This window comes from Pipistrellus hanaki (assembly GCF_964339955.1).
Source record: "Pipistrellus hanaki genome assembly, chromosome: 13".
Classification (NCBI taxonomy): domain Eukaryota; kingdom Metazoa; phylum Chordata; class Mammalia; order Chiroptera; family Vespertilionidae; genus Pipistrellus; species Pipistrellus hanaki.
The window spans coordinates 58,869,289-58,882,597 of record NC_140515.1 but is presented as its reverse complement, the minus strand read 5'-3'; the positions used below and the strand labels follow the sequence as shown (position 1 = coordinate 58,882,597).

General features: G+C 70.7%; 2 protein-coding genes across 2 annotated transcripts; one reads left to right on the top strand and one right to left on the bottom strand.

The window, feature by feature from the left end:
- Positions 1-1,084: 1,084 nt before the first annotated feature.
- Positions 1,085-9,226, bottom strand: CDHR4 (cadherin related family member 4; the record flags this gene model as incomplete). Its single annotated transcript, XM_084903281.1, has 19 exons — positions 1,085-1,223; positions 1,684-1,714; positions 1,865-1,967; positions 2,064-2,417; positions 2,530-2,672; positions 3,451-3,671; positions 3,749-3,899; positions 4,124-4,263; positions 4,376-4,579; positions 4,795-4,888; positions 5,055-5,208; positions 5,286-5,577; positions 5,640-5,776; positions 6,083-6,186; positions 7,407-7,517; positions 8,072-8,160; positions 8,242-8,404; positions 8,690-8,924; positions 9,222-9,226. 19 exons carry the CDS (start codon positions 9,224-9,226, stop codon positions 1,168-1,170), a joined length of 2,787 nt encoding a protein of 928 aa, XP_084759407.1. The 3' UTR covers positions 1,085-1,167.
- A 2,297-nt stretch (positions 9,227-11,523) lies between these two features.
- On the top strand, positions 11,524-13,274 carry INKA1 (inka box actin regulator 1). The gene is made up of 2 exons (XM_084902416.1): positions 11,524-11,737; positions 12,419-13,274. Exons 1-2 carry the CDS (start codon positions 11,687-11,689, stop codon positions 13,145-13,147), a joined length of 780 nt encoding a protein of 259 aa, XP_084758542.1. The 5' UTR covers positions 11,524-11,686; the 3' UTR covers positions 13,148-13,274.
- Positions 13,275-13,309: the final 35 nt, after the last annotated feature.

Below are 13,309 nucleotides of genomic sequence, written 5' to 3'. Positions count from 1 at the left end.
GGGCCCGGCCCAGCCAGCGCGTGGCTTTAGGCCCCGCTGCGCCATCTGTACCCGAGGATGCCCGTCCGGCTCTAGAGACGAAGACTTAAGGAGCCCTCAGCGCCGGGCTCGCCTTCTGCTCCCAGGCCAGCCCCAGCTCCCTCACTTTAATAGGAACACCTCCACCTGTGTCTCCCCACTGGGCACCTCAGCTTCCACCCCAAGGCCCACCCCCCCGCCCTGGGGCATCGGAACTGGCTCAGGAAGGAGGCCTTCCAGCCCCAGAGAGGATGCCAGGCCGCAGACTTGGCACAGGGGAGGAGATTGAGGGAGTGTGGGGGCACACGGCGGAGAGCCCCACCAAACAGCAGAGCCTTGTGGAGTCTCCTGGCACCTGATGCCCGCTATGCGGGAAGTGGGCAGCCCTCCCGCAGGGTACTGGGGCTCCTGGCCATGTGCGGCAGCCCAGCTCAGTACACGGAGGGCTGAGGGCCAAGGAGCAGAAGAAACATCAGAAAGAATGGGAACCAGCCCCAACCGGTTCGGCTCAGTGCATAGAGCACGGGCCTGCAGACTGAAGGGTCCCAGGTTCGATTCCGGTCAGGGGCATGTACCTTGGTTGCGGGCACATCCCCAGTAGGAGGTGTGCAGGAGGCAGCTGATCGATGTTTCTCTCTCATCGATGTTTCTAGCTCTCTATCCTCCCTTCCTCCCTGTAAGAAATCAATACAATATATATATTTTATTAAAAATCAATAATATATATATATATTTAAATGGGAAACACCCCTCAGAAGAGGGCTGGCGACCCCTCCACGGCCATCCAGGCCCTGTTCTCTGCTCTGTACCAACCCCCTTCTCGGTGCGGAAGCTCGGATCCCTCCCGGGAGAGCCTCCCCCACGCGGGCAAGCTGCCCCAGCTGGAGGGAACGGCCCCGTGCCCGCAGGACAGAGGGCTCCGCAGAGCGCTAATCGGGCCATCGCGGCCTGGACATCGCCTCCCCAAACGCACCTTCCTCCGCCCGTCCCCGGAGAACAAGGAGGCACAGACCTCAGCCCTCCTCCCACGGTGGGTGACAAGGCTGGGACTCTGCTGTTGGTAATTTTGTTTATTATTGAGTCAACTTGGAAGCGCAGCCCAGGGCCACGTGCAGAGATTCCCACGCAGCCGTGAGGCAGCTCCGTGGCTCAGAGCCAGCGCCAGGCGCCCGTGCGCGGGTCGAACAGGTAGTCCCTGCCTGTCCCTGCGCGCAGAGGGTCAGAGAGAGGAGACGCTGCTGGCGCTGGCAGAATGGCTCCCTCCCCCCACCCGGGGCTCGGGGGAAAGCCCCCTTCCGCTCCATCTCCCCCCTGTCCCCCACCCCTCCTTCCTCAGAAAATCCTCTGAGGTCCAGCTCAAATGCACAGGCCGCATCCTGGATTCCCCGAAACCGGACAGTTGCTCCGCTGAGCCAGGGCCAGGGGACTCTGCCAGCGTTCCCTGGTGACCATGGCGCCCTCCTCTCTCCACCGTCCCTCCCTGCCCCCGTGGGTGGGGCCAGACCAGCTCTGAGTCCACTATGCCCGGCCCCCCGGGTGTTGGACAAACGCTGGCTGTGAGGTGAGTGGGGGGAGAGCAGACCCCATTCAGGGAAAGCGTGGGTGGGAGCTGGGGAACGAGAGAAAGGGGTCCGGGAGGGGCTGGCTTGGGAAGAGGGGGCTCACGCGGGTCCTGGGCTCTGCCATCGAAATGTCGCTGTGGGAACAAGAGGCACTGAGGGAGCCTGTCCCAGGGTCAGTGCCTGCCTTCCTGCGTCCCCACCCGCCCTGGGTAGCCACCCACAGGGCAGGGCAGGGCTGGCGGGAGGGCTCCAGCAGCCTGTGCCCCGCGCAGAGGCTGACATACCAGGCTCCTGATGCTGCTGGGTGCCTCGGGCGTCTCCATCCTGGGTGTCCCCATCCTGGGCGCCTCCATGAACCCCTCCGAGGACCCCTCGGTGCCCTGGATACTGGGGCGAAGGGAGAGCAGGACCGCAGGTTGAGGCTCGGGGCCTCAGCCTAGCTGGGGACCGCCTTGCAGGCAGCGCGGTGTGCGGGAGGCTGACCTCGTTAGCAGCAGCGCCGGGGCTGGTTTGCTCGGTGCCCATAGCCCTTGGGCCCACCGAAGATGCCAGGAGGAAGGGCCGGGCATGAGGGCGCAGGCCGGCCAGCCCGAGCGCCGGCACCATCCACCTCCCCTTGGCGCCGGGGAGAGCCGGGGCCTGTCTACCGCATCCACATCGCTGCCCGTGGAGGGCGGGGGTAGGAGTAGGGTCAATGCCCCAGGCACCGCACACTGGGAGGCCAAGCCCGGGCTGCCTCCGTGCCCACCCCCTGCCACACCTGGGCGCTGCCAGCCCTGGAGACAGCGTCCTTCCCAGCCTCTGTGCCTCTGACTGCGCCCTCTGGAGGGAGGGCAGCTCCCTGACTGTCAGCCTGTCTGCGGTCCCAGGGCTTTGTAATTGAATCTTGGCTGCAGCCGCCCCTCACAGGCGGGCCCTGCATGGGCTGGGGGAGGCAGGGAGCCCCTACCCCCGGAGGTGCCGGCAGAGGAGCCAGCCCAGGGCCAGGAGCAGGGCGCCGGTCACCGTCAGCACCACCACAAACCAGGGCTCCGGCCGCCAGAAAGGCTCCGTGAGGGTCACCAGCCGGGGTGTCACCGCCGCCACAGGCACCTGAAACGGGCACAGCCTCCTCCTGCCCTGCCCGACGCCCCGGGCACCGCCTCCGAGCCCCTCGGGGCATGGCACCCACACCCTGGGTTCGCTCTGGGACTGCTCTGGGCACTGAGGGGGTTCGCTCTGGGCACTGAGGGGGTTCGCTCTGGGCACTGAGGGGGGTTCCCTCTGGGCACTGAGGGGGGTTCGCTCTGGGCACTGAGGGGGTTCGCTCTGGGCACTGAGGGGGTTCGCTCTGGGCACTGAGGGGGTTCCCTCTGGGCACTGAGGGGGGTTCGCTCTGGGCACTGAGGGGGGTTCGCTCTGGGCACTGAGGGGGGTTCGCTCTGGGCACTGAGGGGGGTTCCCTCTGGGCACTGAGGGGGGTTCCCTCTGGGCACTGAGGGGGTTCGCTCTGGGACTGCTCTGGGCACTGAGGGGGGTTCGCTCTGGGCACTGAGGGGGTTCGCTCTGGGCACTGAGGGGGGTTCCCTCTGGGCACTGAGGGGGGTTCGCTCTGGGCACTGAGGGGGGTTCGCTCTGGGCACTGAGGGGGGTTCGCTCTGGGCACTGAGGGGGTTCGCTCTGGGCACTGAGGGGGTTCCCTCTGGGCACTGAGGGGGGTTCGCTCTGGGCACTGAGGGGGTTCGCTCTGGGCACTGAGGGGGTTCGCTCTGGGACTGCTCTGGGCACGCAGCGGCTCCCTCTGGAATGCCTGCCCCCAGGCTCCGCCCGGAAGACTGGGTCTCCTCACCCCCAGGAGCCCCTCCCACCCGCGCGGCCCGGGGCCCCTCACGGTGGCGCCGCTGGTGCTGGTGGCGGCGGTGCTGGCCCTCAGGGGGACCAGGTGCACCAGGACGGTGGCCGTGGTGCTGAGGTGGGGGGCAGAGGGGCCCGCGTCGGCCACCCGGATCAGGAGCTCGAAGGTCCGGGGCTGCGCTGGGGGCGGCGACCCCGACGGGGGGTCCTGGTGCAGCAGGGCGGCTCCTTGCAGGCGGAAGCGGCCCCGGCCGGTCCCTGAGAGCAGCAGCAGGAGGAGGGGACCATGGCCGACCTGGCCTGCTCCTCCCCCACCCCCCGGGGCCCGGCCGCACCTCCCACGAGGCTGTAGGAGAAGGCGAGGCGCTGTGGCTCCTGTGGGACCCGACATGACAGCCTGGCCACCTCCGTGCTGCTGCCCGGGGACGCGTGGACGGCGAGCTCCTGGAACGGGGGCTCGCACTCGGGGGCGTGCTCGTTCACATCCTGCAGGCAGGCGGCCGGGTCACCGTCCCCCGCAGGCCCCAGGCCACCCTCAGCCGCTCCGCCGCCACAGCCAGAGCCTGGGTCTGGGCGGCAGGCCACAGAGCTTTCCGCACGAGCCCCCTCCCCCCAGCCAGCCAATGGGAGAAACTGAGGCACGGAGGAGAACCCGGAGAGCCAGAGGGCCGTCTGAACCCTCCGTCCTCTCCGAGGCCTCGGCCGCTCACCTCCACCTCCACGGCGACGGTGCAGGAGCCGGAGCGCGGCTGCGCGGGGCCCGGGCCTTGGCGGCGGTCCATCACCAGCACGGGGAGCTGGTGCAGCCTCTGCTGCTCGTAGTCCAGCGGCCCCAGCAGGCGGACCTCCCCTGGAGGGATGGCCGCGCCCGTGGCTCAGCCCACAGCCCACCCCGCCTCCACCCCGCACCCAGCCCCCCGCACCCACCCCGCACCCAGCCCCCGCCGCCGCCATGGAGGTACCGCTGAGCCGGTCCACTGCGAAGGGGGCAGGCCCGCCGGGGGAGTGGAACTCCATGCCGGCGTGCGGGTAGTCCATGTCCGAGGCCACCACGGAGCCCAGCAGGGTGCGGGGCCCTGCGTCCTCACGGACCCGGAACGTCCGAGGGGCACAGGCCGGCGAGAACTCGTTGACCGGTGTCACCGTCACCAGCACTGGCACCTCAGCTGGAGGCCAGAGCGGTCAGGGCGCCGGCCGGGGAAGGGCTGGGGGAGATGGTCCCTGCCCTTGGGGGGTGCGGCTGGTGGGAGGGAACAGCTAAGAGAGGAGATCTGCCCCCCCACCCCATAGGAAACGGAGACACACAGCCCTCCAGTTCGGAGAGAGGAGGAGGACCCTGTCCTGAGAGAGGCCCGGGCCGCCCAGCCTGCTGGCCGCTCACTGCTCATGGGGGGCTGGCCGCCGTCCAGCACCAGGAGGGAGGCGGCGAGCTGAAAGCAGGCCCCGGGCACGTCACAGTCCAGGGTGGCGTTCACCTGCCGGGAGGGGTGGAGGGCCCGCTGTGAGCGCTGGAGCACCCTGGGCAGCCTGGGGGCACCCACATGCCCTCCGACCCCTGGAGGCTCCCAGGTCCTTCACCCCGCTGGCTCTCCCAGACCCTCGCCCCCCCTCCCCAAGCGCCCTGCGGGAGGCACCAGGCACCTCCAGAACCCGGTCGCGCAGGCGCAGGCTGGCCAGGTCCCGGGGGCGGCGGGCCCGCAGCTGGTAGCGGAGGGGGGAGCCCGGGGAGTCGGGGTCCTCGCAGGTGAAGGTGCCCAGCGGGGTGCCCACGGGCGCGGTCTCGGGGACCTGAGTCCTGGGGGCAGAGCGCAGGGCGGTCCGGCCGGGCGGGGCTGGGCCGGCACCCCCGGGCCGAGGCGGGCGGGAACTCACAGCAGCAGCGCCGGGAGGCAGCGCGGGGGCCAGCGGTTGACCGGGGTCACGTTCACGGTGAGGTTGAGCTGGACGCTGGGCCCCGGCCGCAGCCGCTCGAAGGCCCGCACCTGCAGCGTGGTGACCGCCGCGGCCAGGGGCGCCGAGGCCCGCACCACGCCGTCGGCTGGGCGGGGAGGGGGCCTCAGGGCTCGGTGGGTCCCGGCCCGGCCCCCGGAGCGCGCTGAGCCGGCTCCCAGGCTCTCCCCCAACGCGGCCCGGGCCCCAGTTCCCGCCGCGGCTCCAGCCCGTCCTCGGTGCGGACACCCCGAACCACCCGCAGAGCAGCCCGTACCCCCACCCCGCGCCCCTCACCGCGTCCGATGGAGAAGCGCGGGCCGCGCGCCGGCGCCAGCAGCTCGTAGCGCACGTCCTCGCCCCGCGCCCGGACCCGCGCCACCACGCTCCCGGGGGCCAGGTCCTCCGGGACCGAGACGCTCAGGCTCCGCGCCCTAAGGCACAGGCGGCTCCTGGGGTCCTGCCCGCCCCCCCCCCCCAGGCAGCCCAGGCCCTCTGCGGGGACCGCCCCCCCCAGCAGCCCAGCCCCTCTGCGGGGACCGCCCCCCCCAGCAGCCCAGGCCCTCCGCGGGGACCGCCCCCCCCAGCAGCCCAGCCCCTCTGCGGGGACCGCCCCCCCCAGCAGCCCAGGCCCTCCGCGGGCACTGCCCCCCCCAGCAGCCCAGCCCCTCTGCAGGGACCGCCCCCCCCAGCTGAGCCCACAGCAGCCCCCTCCCCTGCGCCGCCGCCGGGAGCCTCACGGGAAGGAGAGCTGGCTGGCGGGCGCCGGCAGGACTCTCACGGCCAGCACCCCGCGGCAGCGGCGGCCTCGCCCCCAGGACAGCATTACCTGGAGCCCGAAGAGCTGCGGGCACACACACCGGAGGGAACCGGGCGCTTCTCCAGGAGGCAGACCCCGACCTCCGCAAGGAGCCCCAACACCCCCTCCCCAACACCCTCCCCAACACCCCCTCCCCGACACCCTCCCCAACACCCCCTCCCCAACACCCTCCCCACACCCCCTCCCCACACCCCCTCCCCACACCCCCTCCCCGACACCCCCTCCCCGACACCCCCTCCCCACACCCCCTCCCCACACCCCCTCCCCACACCCCCTCCCCACACCCCCTCCCCCACACCCCCTCCCCCACACCCCCTCCCCACACCCCCTCCCCACACCCCCTCCCCACACCCCCTCCCCACACCCCCTCCCCACACCCCCTCCCCACACCCCCTCCCCACACCCCCTCCCCACACCCCCTCCCCACACCCCCTCCCCACACCCCCTCCCCACACCCCCTCCCCACACCCCCTCCCCACACCCCCTCCCCACACCCCCTCCCCACACCCCCTCCCCACACCCCCTCCCCACACCCCCTCCCCACACCCCCTCCCCACACCCCCTCCCCACACCCCCTCCCCACACCCCCTCCCCACACCCCCTCCCCACACCCCCTCCCCCACACCCCCTCCCCACACCCCCTCCCCGACACCCCCTCCCCACACCCCCTCCCCACACCCCCTCCCCACACCCCCTCCCCACACCCCCTCCCCACACCCCCTCCCCACACCCCCTCCCCAACACCCTCTCCCCGACACCCTCTCCTCCCAGACGGGCTCCCCGCTGACACCTCCCTCTCAGCCCCGTTGGTGGGCCATTAGCCCTTCTATCGGGGTGCCAGCAGCCCCCAGAGGGTCGTGTCTGAGTCAGTCACAATATGACGGTAAGAGCCAGTCCCTAAGGCCCAGGAGTTTTAAAGAAGGAACTTCCCGATCTCCCTCAAGGGCACTGGCCGCCGCACCCACACGGCCCTCCCTGTGTGAGCTCTGAGCACTCCCTTCTCCTCGAGGCACCCTGGATCCCAGAGCCAGGACCCCAGCTCCTTCTGGAAGGCAGAGCTGGCGCCCGCCCAGGCAGCGGCGGGGACGGCCACCCCGGGGCCACGGGGGCCGGTGCGGGTGCGGGTGCGGGTGCGGGTGCAGCCTGGGCTGGGAGAGGCCGAGAGCAGGCACGTCTCCAGGAGGGGCGGCTCTGCCCGCCGTGGCCCGGTCCCTGGGCGGCCCCTGTTCCCGAGCCGCGCTCACCTTCGGGGCCTGGCCTCGGAGGCCCTGGGCGGGCGCCTGCAGCCAGCCCTGCCCGCTGATGGAGAAAGGTCCCGGGAAGTATGGCGGGTCCTGGGCGCTGGTGATGTTCGCCTGAGCCGACAGAGATGCTGGGGTCCCCCGCCCAGTGCCCCAGGCACCCCTGTCAAATCCCCAGCAGCCCACACCCAGCCCTCCCAGGGCCCTGACACCGGCTTACCCTAGCCTGGCCCCGTGGCCCTGGCCCTAATCCTGTGTCTAAGCCGTTCACTGTGTGTGTGTGTGTGAACTGCACTTGTATTTTCACGTTACACAGTGATACAGGATTTTCGTGGGGAATTCAGAGCACAGAGAGCTGAGGAGCTCAGCCCTGAGAGGTTCCCGTGGCCACAGCCATGGTCAGGGCGCTCTCATAGCGTGTGCCCTGCAGAGACGCAGCTGCGCGCAGAAGGCTCCCTCTGCAGGCCGTTCCCGGCCAGGCAGGGGCTTCCCGAGCCGCCTCCATTCTGCACCCCCCCACCTGCTCCCCAACACACACACACACACACACACACACACGCACACGCTGCCACCCCCCAACACACACGCTGCCCCCCCAACACGCACACACACAAACACACGCACGCACACACACATGCACACGCACAGGCTGCCGCCTGCTGGCTCACCTGCGCTCCCTGGAGCTCCAGGCCGGGGAGCAGGGTGTAGAGCCGAGCCCCCGGGGCGACCGTCTCCGGCACCTGGATGACTTCGCCGGCTGCCCGGGGAGACCAGGGAGGCTGTGCTGAGGCCCGCCCGCCCGCCCTGCCTGCCGCCCTGCCTGCCGCCCCGGCCTCACCTGGGCTGGCAAACCGGCCAGTACACTGGGCGCGGTCAGGGTCCCGCTGCACGTCCACGGAGAGGGGCCCCTCGATCACCTCGCTGCCGCAGGCCACCTGCAGCTGCAGCTCATAGTGGTTCACGGCCAGGGCGTCCAGCCGGGCGGAGCTGCTCAAGGTCAGCTGTGAGGGGAGGGGGCCTGCTGGGGGCTGGGCTTCCTCCCCCGGGACCTCCCCAACACCCTCTCCTCCCCGGTCTCCGCTGACACTCCTCTCGGCCCCATTCATGGGCCATCAGCCCTTCTAGCGGGTGCCAGCAGCCGCCAGAGGGTCGAGTGTGAATCATCCACGATATGACGCGCCATCGGAGCGTTGCTAGGAGCCGGTCCCTAAGGCCCGGCACCACCTCTGGCTCTGTGACTGCAGGTCCGCCCTTTCTCCCCTGCTCCCGGCTGCCCCGGGACCTACCTGCCCCACATAGAGCCCCTGCCACGGGGCCAGGCTGGGCGGGTTGAAGAAGGGGCTGGGCGGCTGCACCCGGAGCAGCTTCAGCGAGGGCGTGCCGGAGGAGCAGTTGAAGGAGAAAGACCAGAGGCGGGCGCCAGGCCCCTGGCTCTCGGAGACATTGACGAACCAGGGCAGGCCGTGGAGGTCTGGGAGGGAGAGGCGGTCATGCCGAAAGCCCCCCCCCCCCCCCCCGTACCTGGAACCCCGCCCAGGAGCACAGCGCTACCCTCTGCCCCCACACCCGGCCCTCAGTCAGCTCATGTCGCAGATTGGGGTGAGGACTTGGCTGAGGAAGAAGCCAAGGCAGGAAAGGGGGTCGGAGTTCAGCCCCGGCCCTCCCCTCCCCTCCCCTCCCCTCCCCTCCAGGCAGCTTCTCTGAGAAGGTCAGGCCTCCACGGTGGAGGGTGTGGAAGGGGGAGAGCGGGGCTCCCCACCCACCAGCTCCTCACCAGACACAGCCAGAGCAAGAAGAATGGCCAGGGGCCTGACCGGCGCCATAGCGCCAGCTGATGCCGGGCAGGGAGCGGGCAGACCGGGACAGCGGAGGGACAGCAAAGCCCGCTGCCTTTGCCAGCCCACCTGTTGCCAGGCGAGTTGCTCAAACACACTGGGTGGGCGGGCCTCCCGGGCCTCCCAGGTGGTAGCCCCGCCCGCCACCCACTCCCCCACCCACCTCCCCACCCGCACCCCTTCCTGACCGAGCTCTAGACTCCAGACAGGCGTCCAGGGGCCGGTAAAACCCCGTGTTCTCATTGGATTTCCTCCGTTCGTTACCGCAACCTGGAGGTGGGAGCGGGGAGAAGACGCGGAAGCAGCTCAGGAAGTCTGGGTCAGGCAGTCCGCGGAGACGGGCAGGACGGTGCCCAGGAACACGGGCCCACGGCGGGCTAACCGTGGAGTCTGAACTCCAGCTGCCACCCCCCAAGAAGGTTCCTGGCCTACAAAATCGGAGCCCAGCCACCAACACCATCCCCCAGAAGCTGCTTACCTGTCACCAAAGGAAGCCCTGTGACAGAGGTCAAACGGCGGCGTCCTGGGGGTACCCAGAGGAGCAGGGAGAGCCTTCCGGAGCGGGAGGTGTCTTACATCCTGATCTGGGTGACGGATATACACGTGTCTACAGGTTTTAATATTCACTGGGCTGTACCTTTAAGAATTGCCCATGTGGCCCAGCCTGTGTGCTCAGTGGTTGAGCATCCACCTAGGAACCAGGAGGTCCCGGTTTGATTCCCAGTCAGGGCATATCCTGGGGTTACAAACTCCATTCCCAGTGTGGGGTGTGTAGGAGGCAGCTGATGATTCTCTCTCATAATTGTTGTTTCTCTCTCTCTGAAATAAATTTATTTTTTTTTTTAAAGAATTGTCCATTTGTTCTGTTTCATCTTCCTACCTCCACCCAGCAGGGTGCTCCGGGCGCTGTCACATGGGGGCCCCTGGCCTTGAGCACCATCCACGCCCTCTGCCTCCAGCCAAGCTTCAGTGCTGACCTCCCTCCCAGGCTCCGGAGCCACACCCCTGGGGCTGACCCGCCCCGCCCCTCCATGGATTGGTGCCGGTGCTTTGATTTTCCTGGCAAACCCACTCTTCTCCAGTCTTTCCTGGATGGATTCATGACAGTCCCACCCAACCAGACGTGCAGGCCAGACACGCAGGAGACATGCTTGAGGCTCTCTTTCCCTGCTCATATTAGCTTCGAATCATACCCCAGCGTGAACCCCTTTTCCTCATCAGCCCCGCTGAGCCCCAGGCCCTCCCGCCCATGCTGGATGAGGGCAGGCGCCCCTGCTCTGGTTACAGCGGGGATCTCCCCAACCGTGGGGATCCCCAACAGGAGCCAGCCCAGGGCACTGCCTGCTCAGACGCGCCCAGGGCTCCATCCCCCCAAGAACAAAGAGTCCGATGGGTCCCTGAGGCCGCTGATCTCTGTCCTCCCCAGCCACGGCCTCCACCCACATCGCGGGCCTCCTTGGTGTGAAGGCCTGTCCACTCCTGTCCCCCGGGGCCTTTCCCTGGCCGGCCCTCCGCCTGGAAGGCCCTCTTCTTCCTCTCCCTGCATGGCTCCTCAGACCCTCTGCGTCCCCTCTCCGGCAGACTTTTCCTGGCTGCTGACTGGTCTCTGTCTCCCGCTGGACGGCATCCTTGACCCCAGCCTGAAACCCTGGTGCTGCCGTTCCCCCCCCCAAGTGCCGCCCTGACCCTGCACCCCTCAGTCTGAAGCGGGGGAAGGAGGGGAAGGGGGGAGGGGGGAAAGGATAGGGGGAGGATGCAGATGTCGCCGCAGGAATCGCCGTTCCCCGCGCTCCCCACCAGAGGGCGGCGCGGCCAAGGCCAGGCCGGGCCGGACGCGGCAGGAGGGGCGGGGCCGGCCCTGGGAGAGGGTCCTCCCCGGTGCAGCCGTCAGGGCCCCTGCTGGCTGCTGAGTCCTCCAGGGGCCGGGCTCCACCATCACTTCCAGGGATTGTCCCCGCGGCCCGGGAGCGGGTTCGGGGGTGGAGCTCACTCTGCCCGCACGAGGGCGCCCCCGCGGGAGGAACACAAGTTCCGTCTTGGGGCAAATGGGGAAGCTGAGGCTGCCGCGGGGGAGCCACCGGCTCTGGGCCTCGCAGCGAGCCGGGGTGAGCTCAGCCGCCCCGGGCGGCGGGGAGTCCCGGCCGGCCCGCCCGGCCCAGCGGCCCGCCCTCCCCGGCGCCGGAGCCGGCGCGCAGTGGGCGTGGCGCTCACAGCCAGCCCCGCCCAGGGGCGTGACCTCCCCAGGCCGCCCCGCCCATTGGCTGCGGCGCCAGGGGTGGGGCGAGGCCGCCAGATGTTGGGGCAGCGCCGGCGGCGGCGGCGGCGGGAGCGCGGAGCGGCGGTCTGGGCAGAGGCGAGGGCGCCCCGGCCCGCGGCCCCCGTGCCCCCGGCCGCTCCGGCTGGAGTTCGCAGGGGACCCGGCAGGCCTGGCGGGGGCTCCGGCGCGGGATGCACAGCGCTCGGCTTGACAGCTTCCTGGGCCAGCCCCGCGGGGAACTGGTGAGGCTCGATGCGGTGACTCCCAGGGACGCGTGCGGGGTGCGCGGCTCCGGCGGCCCGACCGACAGCCGGGTGGGGGGCCGCTCCGAGGGCCCGTCCCAAGCGGGACGGGGCGGAGCGGCCCGGTGGCCCAGATGGCCTGCGTCGGGTTTCGGACGGTTGGGAGCTGCGCGGGGCATCAAGTAACAGCGGCCCAGCTGGCCGTGCTGCCGGCGGCGGGGGCGGGGGTGGGACAGACGCTCCTTTGGGATCGAACTGGGGACTGAGGGACCCAGAGGCGCTGGGGCTGCTGCGGGCACCCCTTCCCAGGTCTGCCTGCACCTCCTCGCTCTACCCGCCTGGCCGGTGCTCTGCGGGCTTGGGGGGCTGGATCCCTCAAATGCACCGGATGCTCCACCCCAACCCCCAGCCCCGAGCAGGACCTACTTCCCGATTCCTGCCCCGCAACCCTGCCTCCCGCCTGCCCGGTGGGTGGCGGGTGCTGACTTGCCCAGCTCTGCGTGCCGCAGCCTGCCGCCTGCCACCGGGAGCCTGGAGCCCGTGTGCCAGCGCCCGTGTGTGCCCTGTGCTCCTGGAGGCCTTGCTGCCCGCCCTGGGCCCTCTGCTCTGGGATGGGCCTGGCCAGGCAGGGAGGGGGGGCCAGCACTGCCCCTCCGACCTCTGCCCTCTCTTCCTCCACAGCCGTGTGGCCGGGACACAGCCCCGATGCCCGGCCCGGGGGCCCAGCCCCGGCTCAGGGCCTCGGACGCCCTGGAAGAGGACTCGGCCTGCGGTGCGGAGGACGAGGAGGAGGAGGGCGCGGTGACGGGGGAGGGCCCGCGGGAGCCCGCCCTGGACTGGGACTCGGGCTTCTCCGAGGTGTCGGGCAGCACCTGGCGAGAGGAGGAGCCGCCCGCCCTCCGGCGCCCTGCGCCCCCCGCGTGGCGCCCCCACCGCCAGCGCCTCCCCCTGCCCGGCGGGGCCCCGGTGCCCAGGGCGCCCCCCGCCCGCCGGCCGCGGCCCAAGTCCACCCCGGACGCCTGCCTGGAGCACTGGCGGGGCCTGGAGGCCGAGGACTGGACGGCGGCCCTGCTGAGCCGCGGCCGGAGCCGGCAGCCGCTGGTGCTGGGGGACAACTGCTTCGCCGACCTGGTGCACAACTGGATGGAGCTGCCCGAGGCCGCGGGCGAGGGGGACCGCGCCGGGGCTCCCCGTGCCCGCGCGCGGCCCCCCCAGTTCCTGCTGGGCCTCTCGGAGCAGCTGCGGCGCCAGCTGGCCAGGGCCCGCCGGGCAGCCGTGGCCGGCAAGCGCCTGTCATGCCCCCCGCGCGCCGAGCCCGAGCTGCCCACGGACGCCTCCCGCCTCGCCGCCCTCACGAGCTGCCGCAGCCGCCGGCCCCTCGTCTGTACCGACGTGGTCAGCTACCTCTGACCGCCCGCCGCCCGGCAATAAAGACCCGCTGGACTGTCCTGGCTCCACAGCCCAGTCTCTGGGAGCAGGCCCGGCCCGCAGGCACAGCCCGGGCCGGCGAGCCTAAAGAGCGCCCCCTCCAGGGCCCCTGTGCGCCCGTCACACCCTGCCCAGGCTCGGCAC

What these genes read in the sequence shown, in the direction of transcription:
- INKA1 (XM_084902416.1), top strand. Translation starts at nt 11,687, where the DNA reads ATGCACAGCGCTCGGCTTGACAGCTTCCTGGGCCAGCCCCGCGGGGAA. An exon ending in GCCAGCCCCGCGGGGAACTG is followed by an intron (nt 11,738 to 12,418) that starts GTGAGGCTCGAT and finishes CTTCCTCCACAG; the next exon opens with CCGTGTGGCCGGGACACAGC.